The 19,742-nt window shown below is 40.3% G+C and overlaps 1 protein-coding gene across 3 annotated transcripts; it reads right to left on the reverse strand.

Moving 5' to 3' along the window:
• Window positions 1-106: 106 nt before the first annotated feature.
• Window positions 107-17,866, reverse strand: ptpn3 (protein tyrosine phosphatase non-receptor type 3). 3 transcript variants are annotated; one of them, XM_068324408.1, is made up of 28 exons: window positions 17,709-17,866; window positions 17,008-17,071; window positions 16,325-16,427; window positions 16,012-16,153; window positions 14,906-15,040; window positions 14,717-14,759; window positions 14,446-14,527; window positions 13,424-13,468; window positions 13,294-13,346; window positions 13,092-13,209; window positions 12,925-13,012; window positions 12,750-12,838; window positions 12,606-12,669; window positions 12,104-12,309; window positions 8,326-8,451; window positions 8,034-8,195; window positions 6,885-6,984; window positions 6,719-6,796; window positions 6,554-6,610; window positions 5,392-5,548; window positions 4,976-5,151; window positions 4,635-4,725; window positions 4,405-4,466; window positions 4,156-4,302; window positions 3,357-3,491; window positions 2,194-2,339; window positions 1,971-2,106; window positions 107-688 (listed from the first exon to the last, which is right to left on the reverse strand). In XM_068324408.1, exons 4-28 carry the CDS (start codon window positions 16,078-16,080, stop codon window positions 614-616), a joined length of 2,640 nt encoding a protein of 879 aa, XP_068180509.1. In that variant the 5' UTR covers window positions 16,081-16,153; window positions 16,325-16,427; window positions 17,008-17,071; window positions 17,709-17,866; the 3' UTR covers window positions 107-613. The 3 variants fall into 3 exon arrangements, with proteins under 3 accessions (XP_068180509.1, XP_068180508.1, XP_068180510.1); XM_068324407.1 differs by lacking the exon at window positions 16,325-16,427; XM_068324409.1 differs by lacking the exon at window positions 16,325-16,427 and having other exon boundaries at window positions 3,363-3,491; window positions 17,709-17,865.
• Window positions 17,867-19,742: the final 1,876 nt, after the last annotated feature.

The raw sequence follows: 19,742 nt of genomic DNA on the forward strand, positions 1-19,742 counted from the left end.
AAAAAGTGATTTTTTAAATAATCTCAAAATAAAGTGACATGTTCTAATCTAATGAGCTAAACTTTAACATTCACTGTCAAATTAAATGACCACTCAGACGCTTCACTAGAAATGAGTGTGTTTATTTAGTTTCTCAATAATTTAACAGTGTTAAACTGCAGGTTTGATGCTCCTCTGGAGGGTCACCACAACCATCTGCAGTAGTGATCTAAAGCCTGCCTTGCTCTTCATCTTTGGATACACAGATGAACTATAGATTATATCGATCCCAGGCTGCCCCTCCTGCCATGTTTGATCCATCAAATGGGAGTCCATCTAAGGCACACACAGCTTTATGAGCAGAGGCAACATTCCTCAGTGGCCTCCTGGACAGAAATTATGAGCAGTTCACATCAGCCTAACATCAGTCTCTATGGAGACCGCAGCCTCTAAAAGCCTAATGCTCTATCATTTAAAGCTAAGGCTAACGAGGTGGTAGGTCACGGACAGCTTTCCCCTAAAGCCAGCAGCAGTACCATGGATGAGACAGATTACTCAGGTACAGCTCTGGAAGTCACCGGTAGTGATGTGAGACTGAAACGGTGTGTCTGATGTGATCCTTTGCCAGTTTGGGTTACGGTGTTGTAGATCGGCCCTGTTTCTGTTTGTAAACTCGCACAATGGCCTCACACACAAACTGGAACTGACACTGAAAAACACAACATACACAATATTAGTTAAATGACATTGCTGTTATTGAAAGTGTAATATTACTTATATAAAGACAGAGAAATGAACTGAAACCATTAACAAACATTATAAAAATAGAAGTCCAACACAACTTATTTGTAACTTTAATACTAAGTCTACAACAATGCTAGCAGCTCTGTGGAGCTGCCAATGGGAGCTAGAGGCTGAATGTCACAATGCTTACCTGACGACAGAGCCCTGCTGCTACCGTCGCCAGAAATAAAACTGAATTTTTGTGTCGACAGTATTGGCTGATGAAAATTGCACAATAAATTCTGAAGCTCCAGGTGATTCTATTTCGTGAGACTGATTTCAGGGTAACAGACTGAGTAAGCAGGCTGAAAGGCACTGAGACATCGGCAAAAACATTTTTGGTTGTGATCCTGTGACTGCAAATGGATCATTAGCATGAAGGTTTGTCTTCTGACTGGTAAAGTTTTCCATTACTGTCAAAGACACAACAATAAGAACAGAATCTGTGTGAGTGTAACATCAACACAAAAACATCAAAGGGAAAAGCATCAGGGACTGGATTTCATTTCAAAATAAGGGTTGATGGTGGTAGCCATGGTATACTGGAAGCAGACCTGTGAGTGAAGGGGTACCACCTCTCACAAAAGCAATAACAGACCACTGAGGTGCTGCAGAGCTCAGTCCAGCTTGGCTTTCACCAGCTACCAGTGTAGCATTACAACAATTACACTTCCTTAAACAGAGGAGAGTATTTTGGCATTTTTGCAACTCTAATCATTCAAAAGATGTTTCTAATTTTCCAATATCTGATGACTTTCCGTCAGTCTAACGAGTAAAATTTCAGTGTTCCTAACTGAATTGATTTCAAATACAAGCAGCCTGTAATGAGCTAAGAGGATGCTAGTAGCTGGGATGCTTGACAAAATTACAAACTATAAACAGGAGAAAAGCAAAACTCATCGAACAAACATGTTCAGTTTTGAAAGTAATGAAAAGAAATGAACACCACTCCAACTGCGACGAATCCCCAAACCGTCTACATGAACTTTAGCAGACAAAAATTCAGATCAAAAACTAAATTTTGTTTGTTCAATGTTGCATAAACATTTTTGTCGGCAGACAGACTAACCTGCTGGACATTAAGGCGATCAAAGGATTGACTTTTTTGAGGCTAAATTGCTCAAATCAAAGGTTTTCATAATGTTATCCAGTTAAATAGAGTCATTAGCTAGCTCATTAGCATAAATCCTTGCTATATTTTTCTGTACCGTTGTCTGGACCATCATGGCTCGCTGATCTCTCAGTGTTTTGACTATGTCCAACAGGAACACCGGCCGACCCTTGTCCAACAGAGTCAGCGCTGTTTCCATGGTGATGAGAACACCTGTCCGTCCAATCCCAGCGCTAAACGAGTCAAAACAAACACAACGTGTAAAGTAGAGGCAAACCCTGTGTGTGCTGCAGTGTTTAATCAGCGTGTTTGTGTGTTACCTGCAGTGTACCATGAGTGGTTCTTCACCTCTCCTCCTCTCCCTGATTGAGTTTGCAAATAGTAGGAAGTCTGACGGGTCATCAGGTACGCCGTGGTCCGGCCACGCGACGTACTGGAGGTGTGTGACGGCACGGTCCTCACCCATCTAACACAAACAAGCAAAAAAATTTGTTTTAGAAGAGATCAGAAAAAATTTAATTATTGCATAACTTTTATTGAAGAAGATAAATATGGAACCTGGGGACACATAAGTAAAACCCACATAAGATGGAGGCCAATGTACTACAGTATATTCAGGCTGTGAGGAAACAAACCACCCTTGAAGGTGTCAGGGGCAACCGGAGAACAGACCTTCATGTTACAGTAGATGAGCAAATGAAGAGGGACTCACTAAGATGAGACCCGCAAAACAGTCGTAATTGAGAGAAGACAGAAGACCAAAGGCAGAGAGAATAGCTGAGTTTAGAGTTTGTTATTATCATGTGGCCTGCGACTCCATGCAGGGATTAATTTGCTCGGCCAGAGGAACAGATGGGCCCACACAGCAGTATCTGTGTAAGCATGTGTGTGCATTCAGACTTCATGCCTCCTTGAGCATTATCTCGTTATTTAACTGTTTTCATAGGAAGACAATATAAAAAACAGTCCATTTAATCTGAATGTCAACCATAAAACCTCAGAAAAGGCTGCAAAAGACATCACTCCTCCTGGCCATTCACACCTACACATTAGTGGTCTAAAAATATCTCAATACACATTAATGTAAACCTCTACCCACTTATACATAAAGACTGAACTACCCACACAAAACTGACTGAGTTGGCTACAATTAGTTTCTGAGGAATGGCCGTCACCTGTTGTGAGCTCTGTTACTTGACATATGGCACAAATATGGATCATGTCACAGCAGACTTGCATGCAAAAAAAATTCCATGTTGTGTCACCATGGTCATGTTTTTCTCATGTTTCATGTAAATTTGAAAGCTTTACTGAATTTTGCAAATAGGGTTCAAATGAGAATCAAATTACTTTATTTTATGCACTTAAGAGTATAATTTTCATCAATGGCAAACAAACCCAAATATTGTACTCTACATGATTAATTTATTTGAAATGAATCAATGATTCAAAATGATTGCCAACTGATGTCCTGTTAACAGACCTGTACCTGTGTGTGTGTTAGGGTGAACTGTCGCGTCACATACACCAGGTTACATTCCTCTGAGTGACACTTCACCCTCATATGTCCATAATCCTTTACTTCCGGCGGATGTGGCCAATATTGGTGGCACTTTGTCTGCAATTGTATGACATGGACAGGAAAATTACATTACATCTGCATGAGTCATCAGTCAGGATACAATTTGCTGGTACATCAGCTGCGCTGGGCTCTCGTGAAATCAAACTAATATCTTAATGTATGCCACCTTCCACCAGGCAGTCTGAGGAAAAAGAGCAATTCATCAGGAGCTGGATGTGAAGTGATTGTCATTCTATGTGTGTGTATGTGATCTTCAAGTACAGCAAAACTCAAAGTACTTGGAAAATAATCAATTAATGAAAGCATCCTGTTACCAGGCAACAGAAAAGCTGTGAGGCATCCACTTTCATCAGGACCTTGATATCTTGCTGCCTCTGTGTGTGTGCATCTTCACCATCAAACGAGTTATCTCATTTCTACCCTTCTTACACTTTATATTATTATTCTCCACATCACAAAACCCTGTAATCACTCACAACTGGGCCAACTGATTATATTTGGTACAAACAGCACCACTGAAATGTGTAATTACAGTAATTATGTTTCAAATAATACATAAAAAAACATGTAATAATGTGTGAGTTGTGCTGCAATAGTCACCACATTAGTGCAAAGTGATACTGAGCTGTGCGATTTCCAGTAATTCCTTCTGTTATTCCTGTTTTAGCGTAAAAGCATGAATGTGTGCATGTTTGTATACCCGTCCCCGCTCTGTCAGAGTTGTTAGCATGATGATGGTATGTATCTGGTGCTCCCAAACACACTGCCAAAAGTGAGTGCAGGTCTGTGGCAATGGACCCTGAGCCGCGATGTAACGTAAACACACAGCAGACACTGGGGGTGTCACCTAAGAGACAAATACACACACACCCATACACACCATAGAGAGGTTTTAACATTTAATGTCAGGCAGGAGCAAGACAAACACTTCCATATCAGTGATGCACACCGTGATGTGGCTGGCGTTGATGTAGTCTTCCTGGCCCTGGAGCACGACTCTGGTAGAATCATCTGAGAGGAGAGCAACACATCAGCATGTGAGAGCCAAAATGTCACTTCGACATGGTGCAGGATCAACCAATCAAATTCCATGAGAAGCCACAGTGCCAGATAAACAAAAGAAAGGTAGAAAGGAAACAAACAGGGCACAGAAAAACACACATTGTCAAAATGACTTACAAGGTAAAACATCCCTATATCGATTCTTGTCCATGTTCTCAGGGAGCCGAGCACAGTTTAGAAACAGACCTGGCTTCCTCCTGTATAAGTTCTAAAAATTACAAGCATACACATGCGCATAAACAGACACAGGACCTTACAAAAAACAAAAACTAAGCCAGTCATGGCATATTTGTTTTTTTCTGTCCAAGTGGAGATTAAGGCCAACATCTGTCCAAAAATCAGCACAAATACAGGTCGGCATCATCTCTGAAACAACTGAGTTGAACAAATAAAATCCTACTTAAAACAGAGATGTATTCTAGTCCGGCTTTTAAAACTTTTACATATCCATTCGGTACCTCAAAATGAAAACACAGTGTGCCAGACTGTATTCCTCTCTCCAGCTGTCTGACTGATTCCTCCAGTGTCGTGACCTGCTCTGACTGGCTGGACAGCTGCATTTTCTCGCCCTGCAATTGGTCGGTGAGTGTGAGGGTGGGAGGCAGCAGCAGCAGGGGTGCCACCCGACCTGGACCTGGAAAACAAGGGCAGTTCAAGGCTGTGTGAATATTCATGTCAAAATGACAAGTCACTGTACTTGGATCACATGCGGCTTCAGCACTTTTCTACTTTTGTTGCACGCCCATATAAACACACACACACTCACACACACACACACACACACACACACACACACACACACACACACACACACACACACACACACACACACACACACACACACACACACACACACACACACACACACACACACCTTTACGCCTGATAAGCAAGGCCAGCTCTCTGGAGTGGGACTCTCTGCTGGCTTTAATGAACATGACAACCTGGTCATGCGTGTGTTCAGAAATGTCCCGGCCATTGATGAGAACTACCAGATCTCCTTCCATGAGTTTGGGCTCACATCGACCTGCCTGGGAACGACATGAGGTCAAAACACAAAAGCTGACATATCCACAAGATACATCATAACTGCTGATTTCTGAACAACAGCCTTTATCTTTGCCAGTAAATATACAGAAATATCAAACTAGTTTGAGATACTGCATAATGATACTGAGATAATGTGTATTCCTCTGTGCACCAGTCAAATTAAGGTTCACTCAAGTTCTAGAGCTGTCTGTACAGCTTTGTCACATGGTGCGACAAGAATCACCCAAAGCCTTATATCAACAAAACCCAAGAGATGTGGTGCATAAAAAGGCTTCAAATATGGATGTTTCTGTGAAGAAGCTACAAACATCCTCAACTCAGCAAAACAAGATCTGAATAACCGCCAGAGTTTCAAGGCATGACCACAAGGTTCCCTCTTTCTCCTGGCAAAGAAAACTGGTTCACTTTTATTACTTAATTTAATAAGATATTTGTGTTAAAGTTTCTATACTAGCATATTAATTATTTATAGGAAAAAAATTTCTTGTGAGGTCATGGTGATAACATCTCATGAGTTAAACTTTGTGTCCAAGTGGACGTTTGTGTCAAACGTAAAGGCATTAGCTGAAGGGAATTACTACTGAACATTGCAATCAGACTTTTTTAAAATATAAAATATCAGTATTAGTTTTGGCAGAATTTTTTAAAATGTTTTTTTAATCTTAAAAGTTGATCAGTTGTACAAAAATAGTGGATAAATATCTCTTTAACAAGAAATCAGTGTGGTCCAATCAAGAGATTGTATTATATTACATCTTAATTTTTAAAATCAGAAATTATCGATGTAAGTTTCAGCCTTAAATCAATGAAGTACTAATTAATTAATCAGTCTTAACTGACTGTTCATGATCATGATTATCCAAAAAAAAGGCTAAAAAGGCATCATTCAGTCCTAGCTGTGCTCACATTTAATCTAAAAATGATTGTTCGATGCAACATGAAGTTTCCCAACCATCAAAACATAAACACATGGAGGCGACTCTTACCGGAGAGTCAGGTTTAACGTGAGATATGGCCAGAGGCATCTTCTGATCCACTCCGCCCTGGTGGAGTTGAGATATTATGTTTTATTAACATGACGCATGTTAATAAAAACAAACAAACATTGACCGATGTGAAGGTTAAAAGAATACAAGGAATGTGAGACCCACTTTAACATTGAAGCCAAACTTGCCCTCATGATCAGGTACAATACATATGAGCATTAAGTCACCGTCTCCAAGAGCACCCTGCATTAAAACAAATAACTATCATAAGCACATACATAGATGGACATACTGTCATACACTGGATTAGAGTGGATTAAAGATAACAAACCTTATTGTTGTTTGACGTCTGGTCATATTCTTCCTCTCCAATACTATCATCAGTTTGCAACAGACCTCCTTCGGTCAAATGATTAGAAGTGTCAGAAAAACTGAAAGAGAGGAAAGATATTATTTCTTCCATAATTTGGGGATTAGTGGAAGACTTTTCTCAGATCCTTAACATTTCTTTCTCTTCTTTTTCTAACAATACACATTGAGGTTAAATGGTTTCTCTATTAACTTCTTTGATAAACTTTTTAATATCACTTAAAGAACAGGCCTAGCATTTGATCTATGCAGTATCAATTCTTTTATACATAAAAAACGGTGTTTCCCCCAAAAATTATGTTATATATCAACAGTCTGCCACCTTGATTTTGCTGCTGCGCACCTTTCTCTGGCACACATTCACATCATGTCCTTCTCATTTATGGGTTTTACTTGGACTGGCTGTCCAGATATATTAAATGACCATCAAACTACATTTGCTGACCTATTTTGGCATTTTCTATATTTATTCCTTTATCCATCTGAGAGATCAACACCACCAATTGATGATAAACTAGCAGACAATCACCCCTTACTCTGCTTTCCCTGTCTGCTGACAATCACTCACTGAGCTCTGCAGGGAAACACAGAGTGTAAGAGATGTGCTCAGGTTATACATCATTCCTGTAAATTGCCTGCTGTTGCGCAACCTATCGTGTACCATGTAGGCCTACTTGTGCAATAGATTTCATCTTGTAAGAAAACCATGCTTGTGAAACGTCAGTTCATGACAGGCTACATCATTAACTACAAGCCTACTTCACATCAACAACATCTGGTCTCTGACTGCACAGTATAGACCCTATACTGTAGGACATGTCTGGGGAAAATAAACCTGAAGGGAAATTACAAAGCTACCTCCTTTTCATCTTTCCAAACATTCGGAAATCAAAATTATACAAAGGCGTAATTATTTTTTGAATAACCCCAATTAAGCTAATGTTAAATAGACCTCTGGCATTTTTGAAAGACATTGAAGTAAATTAAAGTGCTCTAAATTGAATTTTGACAAATGATTACCTACTTTCTATCCAAACATGGGCCAAATATGTTTGCTGAATTGAAGGACAGATAGAACATAGGAAATACTTCTGTTGGAACAAATACTAACTGATGCAGTGAAGCGTCGCCCTCACTGTCCTTACTGCTGCTTACAGATGCCCTGTATGTGTAGAAGACATCCTCCCCTTCTGACATGTCTTTTAGGTCACTGGTCAGTTCCACTGATGATGGCCGAGGTTTTTGGATGCCATGGCGTACTCGAGGACTTCGCCTGCCAGAGAGACCAAATGAGTATAACTTTTTACTAAAAGGCAGGACACACACACTAAACTGAGATGCCGAGGCCTTAAAAATAAGCTGCAGTATCTCATTATAGTTTTGGTGTTTCCTGCAGGTTGTACCAGTTGGGGGTGGATGGAGGTGATCTAGACGGCAGACTTTTTGTCTCAAGATGCTCTGATGAAATTGATCTCTGTATCTCTGGGTTCCATACCATCCCTCCCACCACACGCTGGCAAACTGGACCACTGCAAATAAGTAATGGGAAAAAAAGAAAGTTTGATTCAGTATGGAAGGAAGAGGAAGATTCGTAGGAAGAGCGAAAAGAGGAACGCCAAGAGTATAGAACTGAGAGTAGGGACATTGGATGTTGGGAGTATGACAGGAAAAGGTAGAGAGTTGGTTGACATGATCCAGAGGAGGTAGGTAGACATACCGTGGAAAGGTAGCAAGGCTAGAAGTTTATGAGCGGGGTTCAAGTTGTTCTATCATGGTGTAGATAGGAAGAGAAATGGAGTAGGAGTTATCTTGAAGGAGGAGTTTGTTAGAAATGTCCTGGAGGTAAAAAGAGTGTCAGATAGAGTGATGAGTCTGAAGCTAGAAATCAAAGGTGTGATGTTCAATGTTGTTAGTGGGTATGCTCCACAAGTAGGATATGAGTTGGAGGAGAAGGAGAAATTCTGGTTGGACTTTGAATTGATGCAGAGCATACCTAGAAGTGAGAGAGATGCCATTGGTGCAGACTTCAAGTGGTAGTTGACTTTGCAAAAAGGATAGAAATGGCTGTAGTGAATACTTTCTTCCAGAAGAGACAGGAACATAGGGTGACCTATAAGAGTGGTGGTGGGAGCACACAGGTGGACTAAATCTTGTGTAGACAATGTAATCTGAAGGAGATCAATGACTGCAGTGGTAGGCAAGAGTGTAGCCAAACAGCATAGGATGGTGGTGTGTAGGATGACTCTGGTGGTGAGGAAGATGAAGAGGGCAAAGGTAGAGCAGAGGACAAAATGGTGGAAGCTAAAAAAGGAAGAGTGTTGCATGACTTTTAGGAAGGAGTTAAAACAGGCTCTGGGTGGTCAGGAGGTGCTTCCAGATGACTGGACAACTACAGCTAATGTGATCAGGGAGACAGGTAGGAGAGTACTTGGTGTGTCATCTGGAAGGAAAGTAGATAAGGAGACTTGGGGGTGGAATGAGGAGATACAGAAGTGTATACAGAGAAAGAGGTTAACTAAGAAGAAGTGGGACACAGAGGACTGAGGAGAGTAGACAGGAGTACAGGGAGATGCAGCGTAAGGTGAAGGTAGCGGTGGCAAAGGCCAAACAAGGGGCTTATGTTGACTTGTATGGTAGGTTGGACAGTAAGGAAGGAGAGACTGATCTATACCGGTTGGAAAGACAGAGAGACAGAGATGGGAAGGACATGCAGCAGATTAGGGTGATTAAGGATAGGGATGGAAGTCTATTGACAGGGGCCAGTAGAGTGATGGGAAGATGGGAAGAGTACTTTGAAGAGTTGATGAACAAGGAAAATGAGAGAGAACAAAGACTAGAAGAGGTGACTGTTGTGGACCAGGAAGTAGCAAAGATTAGTCAGGATGAAGTGAGGAGGGCATTGAAGAGGATGAAGGGTGGAAAGGCAGTCAGTCCTGATGATATACCTGTAGAGGTATGGAAGTGTCTAGGAGAGGTGGCAGTAGAGTTTCTGACTGGGTTGTTCAACAGGATCTTAGATAGTGAGAAGATGCCTGAGGAATGGAGGGGAAGTGTGCTGGTGCCCATTTGAAAGAAAAAGGGAGATGTGCAGAGTTGTGGCAACTACAGAGGAATAAAGCTGATGAGCCATACCTGGGCTTGCACTAGGAGCTAGTATGACTAAGCCACTGTGGCTCATTGTAAAAGATTGAGCAAGCCACACAAAGCCACACAGAACCCCATTTTAGAAAATGGGGTTGTTTTCCTGCATTCTGAGGGCAAAATATTCTGTTCAGTTTACCTACAAAAATACACTAAAGTCAACAGTTCAAGCGTAACTATCTTTATTTACTGTATATCCTACTTTATGCAGGTATAAATGTGAGATTCAACAATATGAAAACTTGCATTCACTACGTGAAGATACAGTCAAACAAAATATTACTCAATGTTTACTTGTAAGTTTTACTTGGACTAGAACACATTTAAACTTTGACCACCACCAACACCATTGGTATGCCATAGTTTAGTTTAGTTAAGTTTTTTTAATTCGATAACATGGTTTTCATTTCGACTTAAAAAGGCATGAAAAATAGCAAGCCAGGTGAATACACATTGACATGCATCACTGGTTATTTCTGAGGGTCATAGGGATCAAAAGTCTAAGACGACAAAAAAGTATTGATAATATCTTTCATTTACCTTCTGATCGGTCTGTCACCACTCCTATCCCCTCACAGCATTCACCTTTTGTTGTTCAATTAGAATTTTAACACAAACTATATAACTATACAACACTGGATTCTTAATTTCTTTCGATCTATCGTCCTCGCCTTGTCATACACCAATTCGAGGGTTTAGCTTGTAAAAATAGAATCTTTTTGTTTTTCATTGGACGAGACCCGAGTGCATATTTAGTCCAAAAAAGTTTTAAGTTTTAGCCTTTTTTTCCCTAAAAGTAAGAACGCCACTGTGGCTACACAGGCTAAAAACCTTGTAGCCAATGTGGAATTTACACGCCTATTGGCTAGTGCAAGTCCAGCATACGATGAAGTTATGGGAAAGAGTAGTTGAAGCTAGACTAAGGGCAGTTGTGAGCATCTGTTAGCAGCAGTATGGTTTCATGCCAAAAAAAGAGTACTACAAATGCAGTAATTGCTTTGAAGATGTTGATAGACAAGTACAGAGAAGGCCAGAGGGAGTTGCATTGTGTTTTTGGAGAAAGCTTATGACAGGGTCCCCAGAGCGGAACTGTGGTATTGTATGAGGAAGTCTGGAGTGGCAGAGAAGAATGTTAGAGCGGTGCAGGACATGTATGAGGACTGTAAGACAGTGGTGAGGTGTGCTGTAGGTGTGACAGAGGAGTTCAAGGTGGAGGTGGGACTATGATGTTTGCATATCATATGTATGATGTTTGTGATCTGCAGTGAGCGCAGGGAACAGGTGGAAGAGAAGCTAGAGAGGTGGAGGTTTGTCCTGGAAAGGAGAGGAATGAAGGTTAGCCGCAATAAGACAGAGTACATGTGTGTGAATGAGCAGGTTACAGGGAGAAGAGATCAAGAAGGTGGAGGATTTTAAGTACTTAGGGTCAACAGTCCAGAGCAATGGAGAGTGTGGAAAAGAGGTGAAGAAGCGTTTACAGGCAGGATGGAACGGGAGGAGAAAAGTGTCAGGTGTCATGTGTGATAGAAGAGTTTCAGCTAAAATGAAAGGAAAGGTGTACAAAACTGTGGTGAGACCAGCAATGTTGTTTGGTCTAGAGACGGTGTCACTGAGGAAAAGACAGGAGACAGAGCTGGAGGTAGCAGAGATGAAGATGCTGAGGTTCTCTTTGGGAGTGACCAGGACGGATAGGATCAGGAATCAGTACATCAGAGGGACAGCACATGTTAGAGGTTTTGGAGATAAAGTCAGAGAGACCAGACTGAGATGGTTTGGACAAGTCTAGAGGAGAGATAGTGAATATATTGGTGGAAGGATGCTGAGTTTTGAACTGCCAGGCAGGAGGCCTACAGGAAGACCAAAAAGGATGTAATGAAAGAGGACATGAAGGTAGTTGGTGTGAGAAAAGAGGATGCAGAAGACAGGGTTAGATGGAGGCAACTGATTCGCTGTGGCGACCCCTGAAGGGAAAGCCGAAAGAAAAAAAGAAGATGGATGACTAGAATTAAACTGAACATGAGTGAACCCGTGGATGCTCACCTCTGATTTTTATTGTTGCTGAGGCCCAGATGTTGTGTTATCATGTTTTTGTAGGACTGAATTGTGCTGCTGTTGTTGTTTTTGGGGCTCCTGGCAGCCCGGCTGGAGCTGAAAAAGGAGTGATGATCCACGCATGACCTCCAGAGGTTCTTACAGGTCTTTGGACAGGGAAGACCCAGAGATACCTCACAATCTTGGGTTTCCCCCTGCAAGATATAGGTTTTCGCAAAGCTTTAAAATGTGAATCTAACAATAAAGGACACAAATTTTGGTTATATTGAGTTTAGTAATACATGTCAATATGGAGGTAAGAGACTGCTGTAGCTATGAACGCCATAGCCACTTTTCAAAATCAAGTGGTTGACCTAAAACATGACTGCTTCATGAAGCAGCTCAATATAAAAACCATCAGGAAAAGTGTGCTGACTCCAAATGGATTTTACCAGTCAAGTGTGTAAAGCAACTTGAAACTATTGTGAAAAAATGAACAAGAGAGACTCACATGTTTACGTTTCAGATGTATAAAAAAGCGTTTCCTCTTGAAAGAAATCTTGATTATATTCCCCCTACATGTGAACAATATAATTTGATGACCACTTCAAATAAAACACAAACAAGCCTTTAATATAGTGGTGCCAGAACTCACCAGGGGAAGAAACTGGAACAAACCATATTACAAAATATAGCAACACCACTGGAGGCCAAACCCACCATCAGAGGGGCATTACTGGGGTCCTGAGAGGGAGAGAGGGTCCCATAGGAGAGTGTGTTAAAAAAGAAAGTGATTTTAGATGTCAGATAAATCCAGGGAATTATTCTACCATAGCATTATGCAGTTCCACTCCATACAACTCAAGCGTCCGTGCTGTGTTAAGGAAACACAACTCTGCCTCACTCTGCTTCAGCCCCCTGAGAATGCACACACAGTTTAACACACCAGGATTCTAATGCACAACAAACCTGTGATAACTAGATGTAATGAGATTACTTGTGTTGTGGATGAAGATCCTCCACTTTCGACAAAAAGTCTTCATCCTGCTCAGGTATGAAGTGGCACTTTGAGAGGTAACCAGGGAGTCGGGATGGACAGTGATCCCCCATCTCCGCTGCAGGAGATAGAAATGATGACTCAGACTAATTTCTTAATAATTATTAAGAACTTTCTTTGTTAAGGAGGATATGGGACTTACTCTGCACGGCGTAAGAAGCCAACACTACAGCCGCACTCAGCGGGCACTGCAACCTGCAATCATGTCTATAATTACACACCATAAGAGCTAAAGACAAACTGTGTACAAGTTGTGTTTATGTTTTACACACCGTCCTTCCCTAATGTCACTCCGAATCTGGAGGAAGTACAGGTGCCTGCAGGAACAAAACACAAAGACTTTATTTACTCATGCATATATTTTTTGTTTCCTGCTGAAATTTTTTTCAACATTTCTGTGTTTTTAGCCACACGTGGGAGTCAGTCAGACAACTGACTAGATCAAAACTGAAACAATTCACTGTAATGTAGTGGATTTTATTTTGTCTACAGATGACACCTGAAGATAAATATTTATTAATTTGATCTATTGATTAATTTCCCTAATTTCCTATCAAACACCCTGAGTGAGTCAGAGATGTAACTTTTGTGATATATCTTTACATCTACCAGCTTTTTTTTACTGACATGTCTTTACTGGATGAATCCAACAAACTTTGGTGATCCTTTTCCATAGCACCATTAGCAGGCTGACATTTCTGGTTTTAGATTGAATATTTTTTAAAATGGTGAACAGGTAGTGAAAAGGTACCTGCTAAATATCCAAATGTTTTCATTTAAGGTCCCATATTATTTTCTTTTAAATCAATTTCACACAGTCCAACTGTATTCAAAATGTATTTCCCCAAACTGATCCGTGATCCTGAATTTCAGCTCTGAAAAGTTGCTAAAATCATCTCTTCTAAAAACAGGTTGTTTTTCTGAGCTACCCATTAAATGCTAATGAGCTCTGTCAATGCCTGTTGGTTTAGTGCGCATGCCCCACCGTGAATGCCGCCTGTTAGAGTTTCTCTGCACTGACCTTCCTTACTACCTACTTCTCTTTTAACTTTTTCTATGGTAAACATGCAGGGACTTATGTTTTTAGCAGTTTATTTTGTTCTGGAGGTACTTTCCCTTTTAAGTCAGTTGAGTGCTACAACTCTGTGGATGGACGGTTATGGAGAGGAGGAAGTAAATGCCGTGTCCGCCTACCGTCATCAGCCACAGTCAATGTGAGATCGCTGGATAACAAGTTGGAGGAGTTAACAGGACTTGTCCAAAATCAGAGAGTAGCAGGAACACATACACTCACCTCGTCTGTTCATGTTGTAAGGAGTTGGGATCAGAGATGAAGAATCGTACTCTGAAGTTCAAATAAAAGGGAGAAGCAAGACCTACAGAGAAAAATATCATTACAAAAGAATTTAAGTTCAAGTTCATCTCAGTCTGCAGGATATCTTATAGGACATCACCTATGCATAAATGTATAGCTATACATTAAAAACAACAATATGTTTGTGTCTGGAAAAATGCTTTTCCAGCTGAGGCCAGTGGATTCTCTACACCAAGAGAAGGTCAGATACCTTTCATCTGCTTCTTCAAGGGTTTCTCTGGCTCCAACCATCTCTGAGACAGAAAAATCAATTTAGTATAATGAATAACAAGGACATTTATGCAAGTATATCCCATAAAAACCATTATCTAAATAGCTATTACAAAGCCTACATTACAGTCTCAGCTCAAATGTGCAGCAGAGGAACAGGAGAGCTCACAGGAGAGTGTGTGTTGGCTGTGATAGAGGCAATGGCTGTGTTAGATTCTCTGATCTTCAGATTGAAGAGCTGCCTCTCCTGCAGGCCCAGGTGGTTACAAACCAGGTCCAACAGAACCACACCTTCATCTTGCTTCTGAAAGATGGAAAAAAAAACATCACTTCCTGCCAGAATGCTGATCAAAATGTATTATATACCTAAACAATCTGTGCTATACAGTAATGTGCCATATGTATGTTGCAGTAGTACTTCATGTATAGACATGAGGAAATATATTTTAAAACGCTGTGAGTTTCTCTGTCATTGATTTAAATGATTAATGCTAGAATGCTTAAAGGAGAAAAAGAAAATCCGACATAAATAAGCAATATATATACTCAGGTGGAAATAACATTTCCAAAAGACCATCTGCAGCTCAACACTGTGTAGCTAAACTATTCATTGTTTTATTAATCACTAAGAGGACCATCTGTGTTTTCTCCCCACTTTCTGTTTCCAGAAGCATATTCACTTCACACTTCATTCCCTTGTTTATAGTAAGCCGCTGTGAACAGTGAGTTCTTGCAGCAAGAAAGTTTTTGATGCGTGTGGACGCAAAATCTGGCTGAAGATTACTCTAACCCGACTATTTCTGGAACAAAAACATTGCTGGTTCTTTTGCAAAAATGTGTATAAAAATACATACAAAGAAATATAAGCCGTGTTTACGTATGTGAAAGACAGCACTCATTAAAAGAGAGAACAGAACAGTTTTGAGAGACAGAGCACCCTCCCACTGTTCATATAAAAGCTGCAGAGCTAGGTCCAAGAAAGCACCACTGTGATTCATTTCCTGCACGTGTGGTTATTCTTTACAGTGCATTGCTGTCAGGCTGCATATGTCCTATGTTGATGATGTAAAAATGTGATATGCTCTGCAGCCTGCAGGAGAAGGGAGCATCCTTCAACTCAAGGTCACAGAATATAATGAGAGATGAGGATCAACGGGAATAGGAAAGAGGAGACAGTCAGTACATCACACACTGACAATCATTAGCAGAGCTAGAAAGCAATAAATGAGCCCCTTCCCCCTGGGAAGAAGCCGAGTGTATCTGTATGTTACGCACGCTGACTCTGAAGGTCTCGATTGTGCCGTCCAGCAGCTGAACTAAGCAAAGTAGGTCCGGTTTTGGCATGTCTGTTACCACGGTAACTCTGCCTCCCTCTCAAGGCAAACACCCTGCCCTCAGCTGGTCACTGAGAGGACACCTAGACACACACACAAAACACAAAAACAGTGTCAGATGTTTCTGGGCTGTTGTCTTTAAATGAGAGCACCTCCCTCAGGATGACATTGTCTGGTGAGTGATATTATGAGCTGGATGAAGCATCAGCCTGCAGTGAGTAATGCACCGTGAATGTGAAGGAGTGACTGAGTACCAGAGTGTGTTTGCGTAATTCCTTATTATTTGGCCTGGGTCTGAACATGTCCCTTCCCTTCGCCTGCAGTCCTCCCTCGGAGTCTCTCCGCCTTAGCGGGCAGCTGAATGATAAGAATGTTAAACATTTTCAGAGCTGACCACGCCCATCTACAACACTCACACTGATTTAGGATCAGCTGCTGGGCGCAAGGCACACGTAACACACCAATAACACACGCATGCACGTTCTGGGTGGAAACTTACATAGGCTGCCACTCTTATCAGTGTGTGTGTGTGTGTGTGTGTGTGTGTGTGTGTGTGTGTGTGTTTGCGTGCGTGCGTTTGGTGTGTGTTGACCGTGTGTGTGAATGAGAGAAAGAATGACATAGAGCGCTATAGGGAAAATGCACCGAGGTGTGTGTGTGTGTGTCTGTGTGTGTGTGTGTGTGTGTGTGTGTGTGTGTTTGCGTGCGTGCGTTTGGTGTGTGTTGACCGTGTGTGTGAATGAGAGAAAGAATGACATAGAGCGCTATAGGGAAAATGCACCGAGGTGTGTGTGTGTGTGTCTGTGTGTGTGTGTGTGTGTGTGTGTGTGTGTGTGTGTGTGTGTGTGTGTCTGTGTGTGTGTGTGTGTGTGTGTGTGTGTGTGTGTGTGTGTGTGTGTGTGTGTGTGTGTGTGTGTGTGTGTGTGTGTGTACATACATGTGCCCTGTCTTGGTTTACAGGTAACCGATTAATGGATCCCGACTGACCAGTCTCACAGTTTCTAGAAGCACACAATGTTTGAGTTAATGTTTGAACACAGTGACACAGTCAGAATAAATTAAAACAGAGCTGTTAACAATGCGCTGAAAGGGTTTCCGTTCTAAATCTCTCGCAGGCAGTTGTCTGATTCACAAGTTAATGTTAAATCTAAAAGCAGATTTTCAATGATAACACATTAACTAGGTGTTGTGCATCTTGCAGCTATTACAGATGTGTTACATGTTGTGTCCACATAACAACAGTTGATAAACTTGGTTTATGATGCCAGTATACACAGAGAATTACAACATGAAACACTTTGGAACAAAGACGCACCTAATATTTATGATTAAGCTAATTTAGCGTCAACATTGCTAATTTACAAAACACACACGAATTAATAAAGAGGGCCTTACAAAGTTTATTAGGCCAAAAGTATTTCCCAGTGTGTCAATAATGAAACCTGCGGTGATCCCGCTGGACTTTACACCCGAACACGAACGAGGAACCTGTAGACAACATCAACTCTTCTACAGCTACACCCAAAAGGAGGAACACTGCCCTGGCAAACTTTCCTCTAACCACGACAACGCTCATAACTACAACTTTACTGTTTGTTTTCTTTGCAGAGAAGGTTTAAAGGAAAAGAAGATGTCTACCTCAGTCGTCCGGCGTCAGGGGCGGATCCTATTTCTCAGACTGTCCGCTGTGGAATTCTTTAAGACTGGGACCGTCAGTACAGCCAGGTAAACTCGGGCAAATATCCGGGACAAGTTTCTCATCCCTGGCTGGGTTGACTTCCCGCGGCCCCGCCCCTTCTGCTTCGCGCGCTCATGATGACATTCACGCGCTAGGGGGCGCGCGCAGAGCAGCGGAAATAGAAATATGGCTCAAAACAAAACAAAAAAGAACAAAACAAAAGTGAGTTAAAATAGTGAAAGGAGACGGAATAGAAATGCTATTCAACTAAAGGTGTAATGAGTATCAGATTATATCATTATGTAGATTCTTTTCAGAATCATTTCATGGTTTTATGTTTGATTATTGACGCATTATAATAAATAATAATAAAAAAAATCACATAAATGTTGAAGATGGTCAAAAATGGACTAAAATTCACTATTCCTCCAGTATTCTGCTTTCACAATATCATATATTTATCGATTATATATATATATATATATATATATATATATATATATATATATATATATATATATATATATATATATATATATATATATATATGTGTGTGTGTGTGTGTGTGACCATCATATATATATATATATATATATATATATATATATATGATGGTCACACACACACACACACACATATATATATATGTATATGTATATATATATATATATATATATATATATATATATATATATATATATATATATATATAGTGATATTTTATTAATATATCGTTATTATTAATGTGAATCTCCAAACTAAGGAAGGAGAAATTAAAGTGGTCAAACAGAACCGTAGCTAGATGTAAAGATGCACTTTGGCATAGAGCCTTATTATTGAATGCCTGGGGAGCACAAAAAATGTGCTATATACAACTGTGGAGTGTGGAATATGAACATGCAAGGGTGCATCTAATGAAAATGATATAACTACAGCTTAAACATAAAAATGTAGAGATAGTAAACATTCTGTAAATACATATTTGCCATATATTTTATACATATGTTATACATATGTTATACATATTTATACATATCAATACATATTTAACAGCAATTACTCAAATTATTAAACTATTTCTAATTGATATTAGTCAACAATCATATGTATATAAATAAAACAATTTTAGAACAAATGATATTTCAGGTATACACTAATTTCATGTCTTGTTTCATCATGCTTGCAGTGGCCTGCAAGCATCCAAATTTGTAGGGGGTAGAGCAGTAGGCAGCTCCTTTTATGGTGTGCCCAATGAGCAGCTTGTGGGGGGTCAGTGCCTTGCTCAGGGGCGCCTCGGTAGTGTTCAGGAAGTGAACCGGCACCTCTCCACTGCCAGTTCATATTCCAAGCGTTTTTGGTCCACATAGGCCTTGTACCAACCACCCTCCAGTCCACAGCCCAAGACCCAGCAGACTGAGCAACTGCAAATAAAGTTGCAGAATATGAAAATATTTGTGGAGTTATTTCCTTGAGAATTACACTGAAAAACAAGACATGAGTAGTTAAATTCAGTTATTTTCTATCACTGTATGATATTCTATTACTTTGTCAGAAACTTTCTAGAACAAGTGCTTACATTTTTTCAGTAATAAATGTTTTAGAACATTGTAATTTCCGTTAAGTCCTTATGAAAATTAAAATCTAAGCACAACGAGTCGGTCACAAATTCCTCTGAGGTGCTGTCGCCATCTACAGGGTAGATGATGTAATATTACTGTCGGACGTCTGATGAACAACAATATGAGTTATTGTTTTAAGTACATTAATAATAATAGCTTCTTCGAGAATTAATTCAACACAGAGATACATGGTGATTTAGTGATCTTTAATACTGTATCTTGTTAAAATATTCATATGGCCTTCATAAAAGTTTTCTTTTCAAAAACATTATTTATTAATTTGTATCTTTTAGAAGACAAACATGAAGGCATCCATGATAAGACTTGTGGATCAGAGATGAATATGAATGAAGTTTACGTATAATATTAAAAGTG

Source organism: Antennarius striatus, chromosome 9 (assembly GCF_040054535.1).
Source record: "Antennarius striatus isolate MH-2024 chromosome 9, ASM4005453v1, whole genome shotgun sequence".
Classification (NCBI taxonomy): domain Eukaryota; kingdom Metazoa; phylum Chordata; class Actinopteri; order Lophiiformes; family Antennariidae; genus Antennarius; species Antennarius striatus.

Coding starts and splice junctions, on each gene's coding strand:
- ptpn3 (XM_068324407.1), bottom strand. CDS start 16,080: ATGCCAAAACCGGACCTACTTTGCTTAGTTCAGCTGCTGGACGGCACA. Junction 12,839..12,924: donor TGGAACTGCATAATGCTATG/GTAGAATAATTC, acceptor TCTCCCTCTCAG/GACCCCAGTAATGCCCCTCT. Junction 8,452..12,103: donor AGCAACAATAAAAATCAGAG/GTGAGCATCCAC, acceptor ACTTATTTGCAG/TGGTCCAGTTTGCCAGCGTG.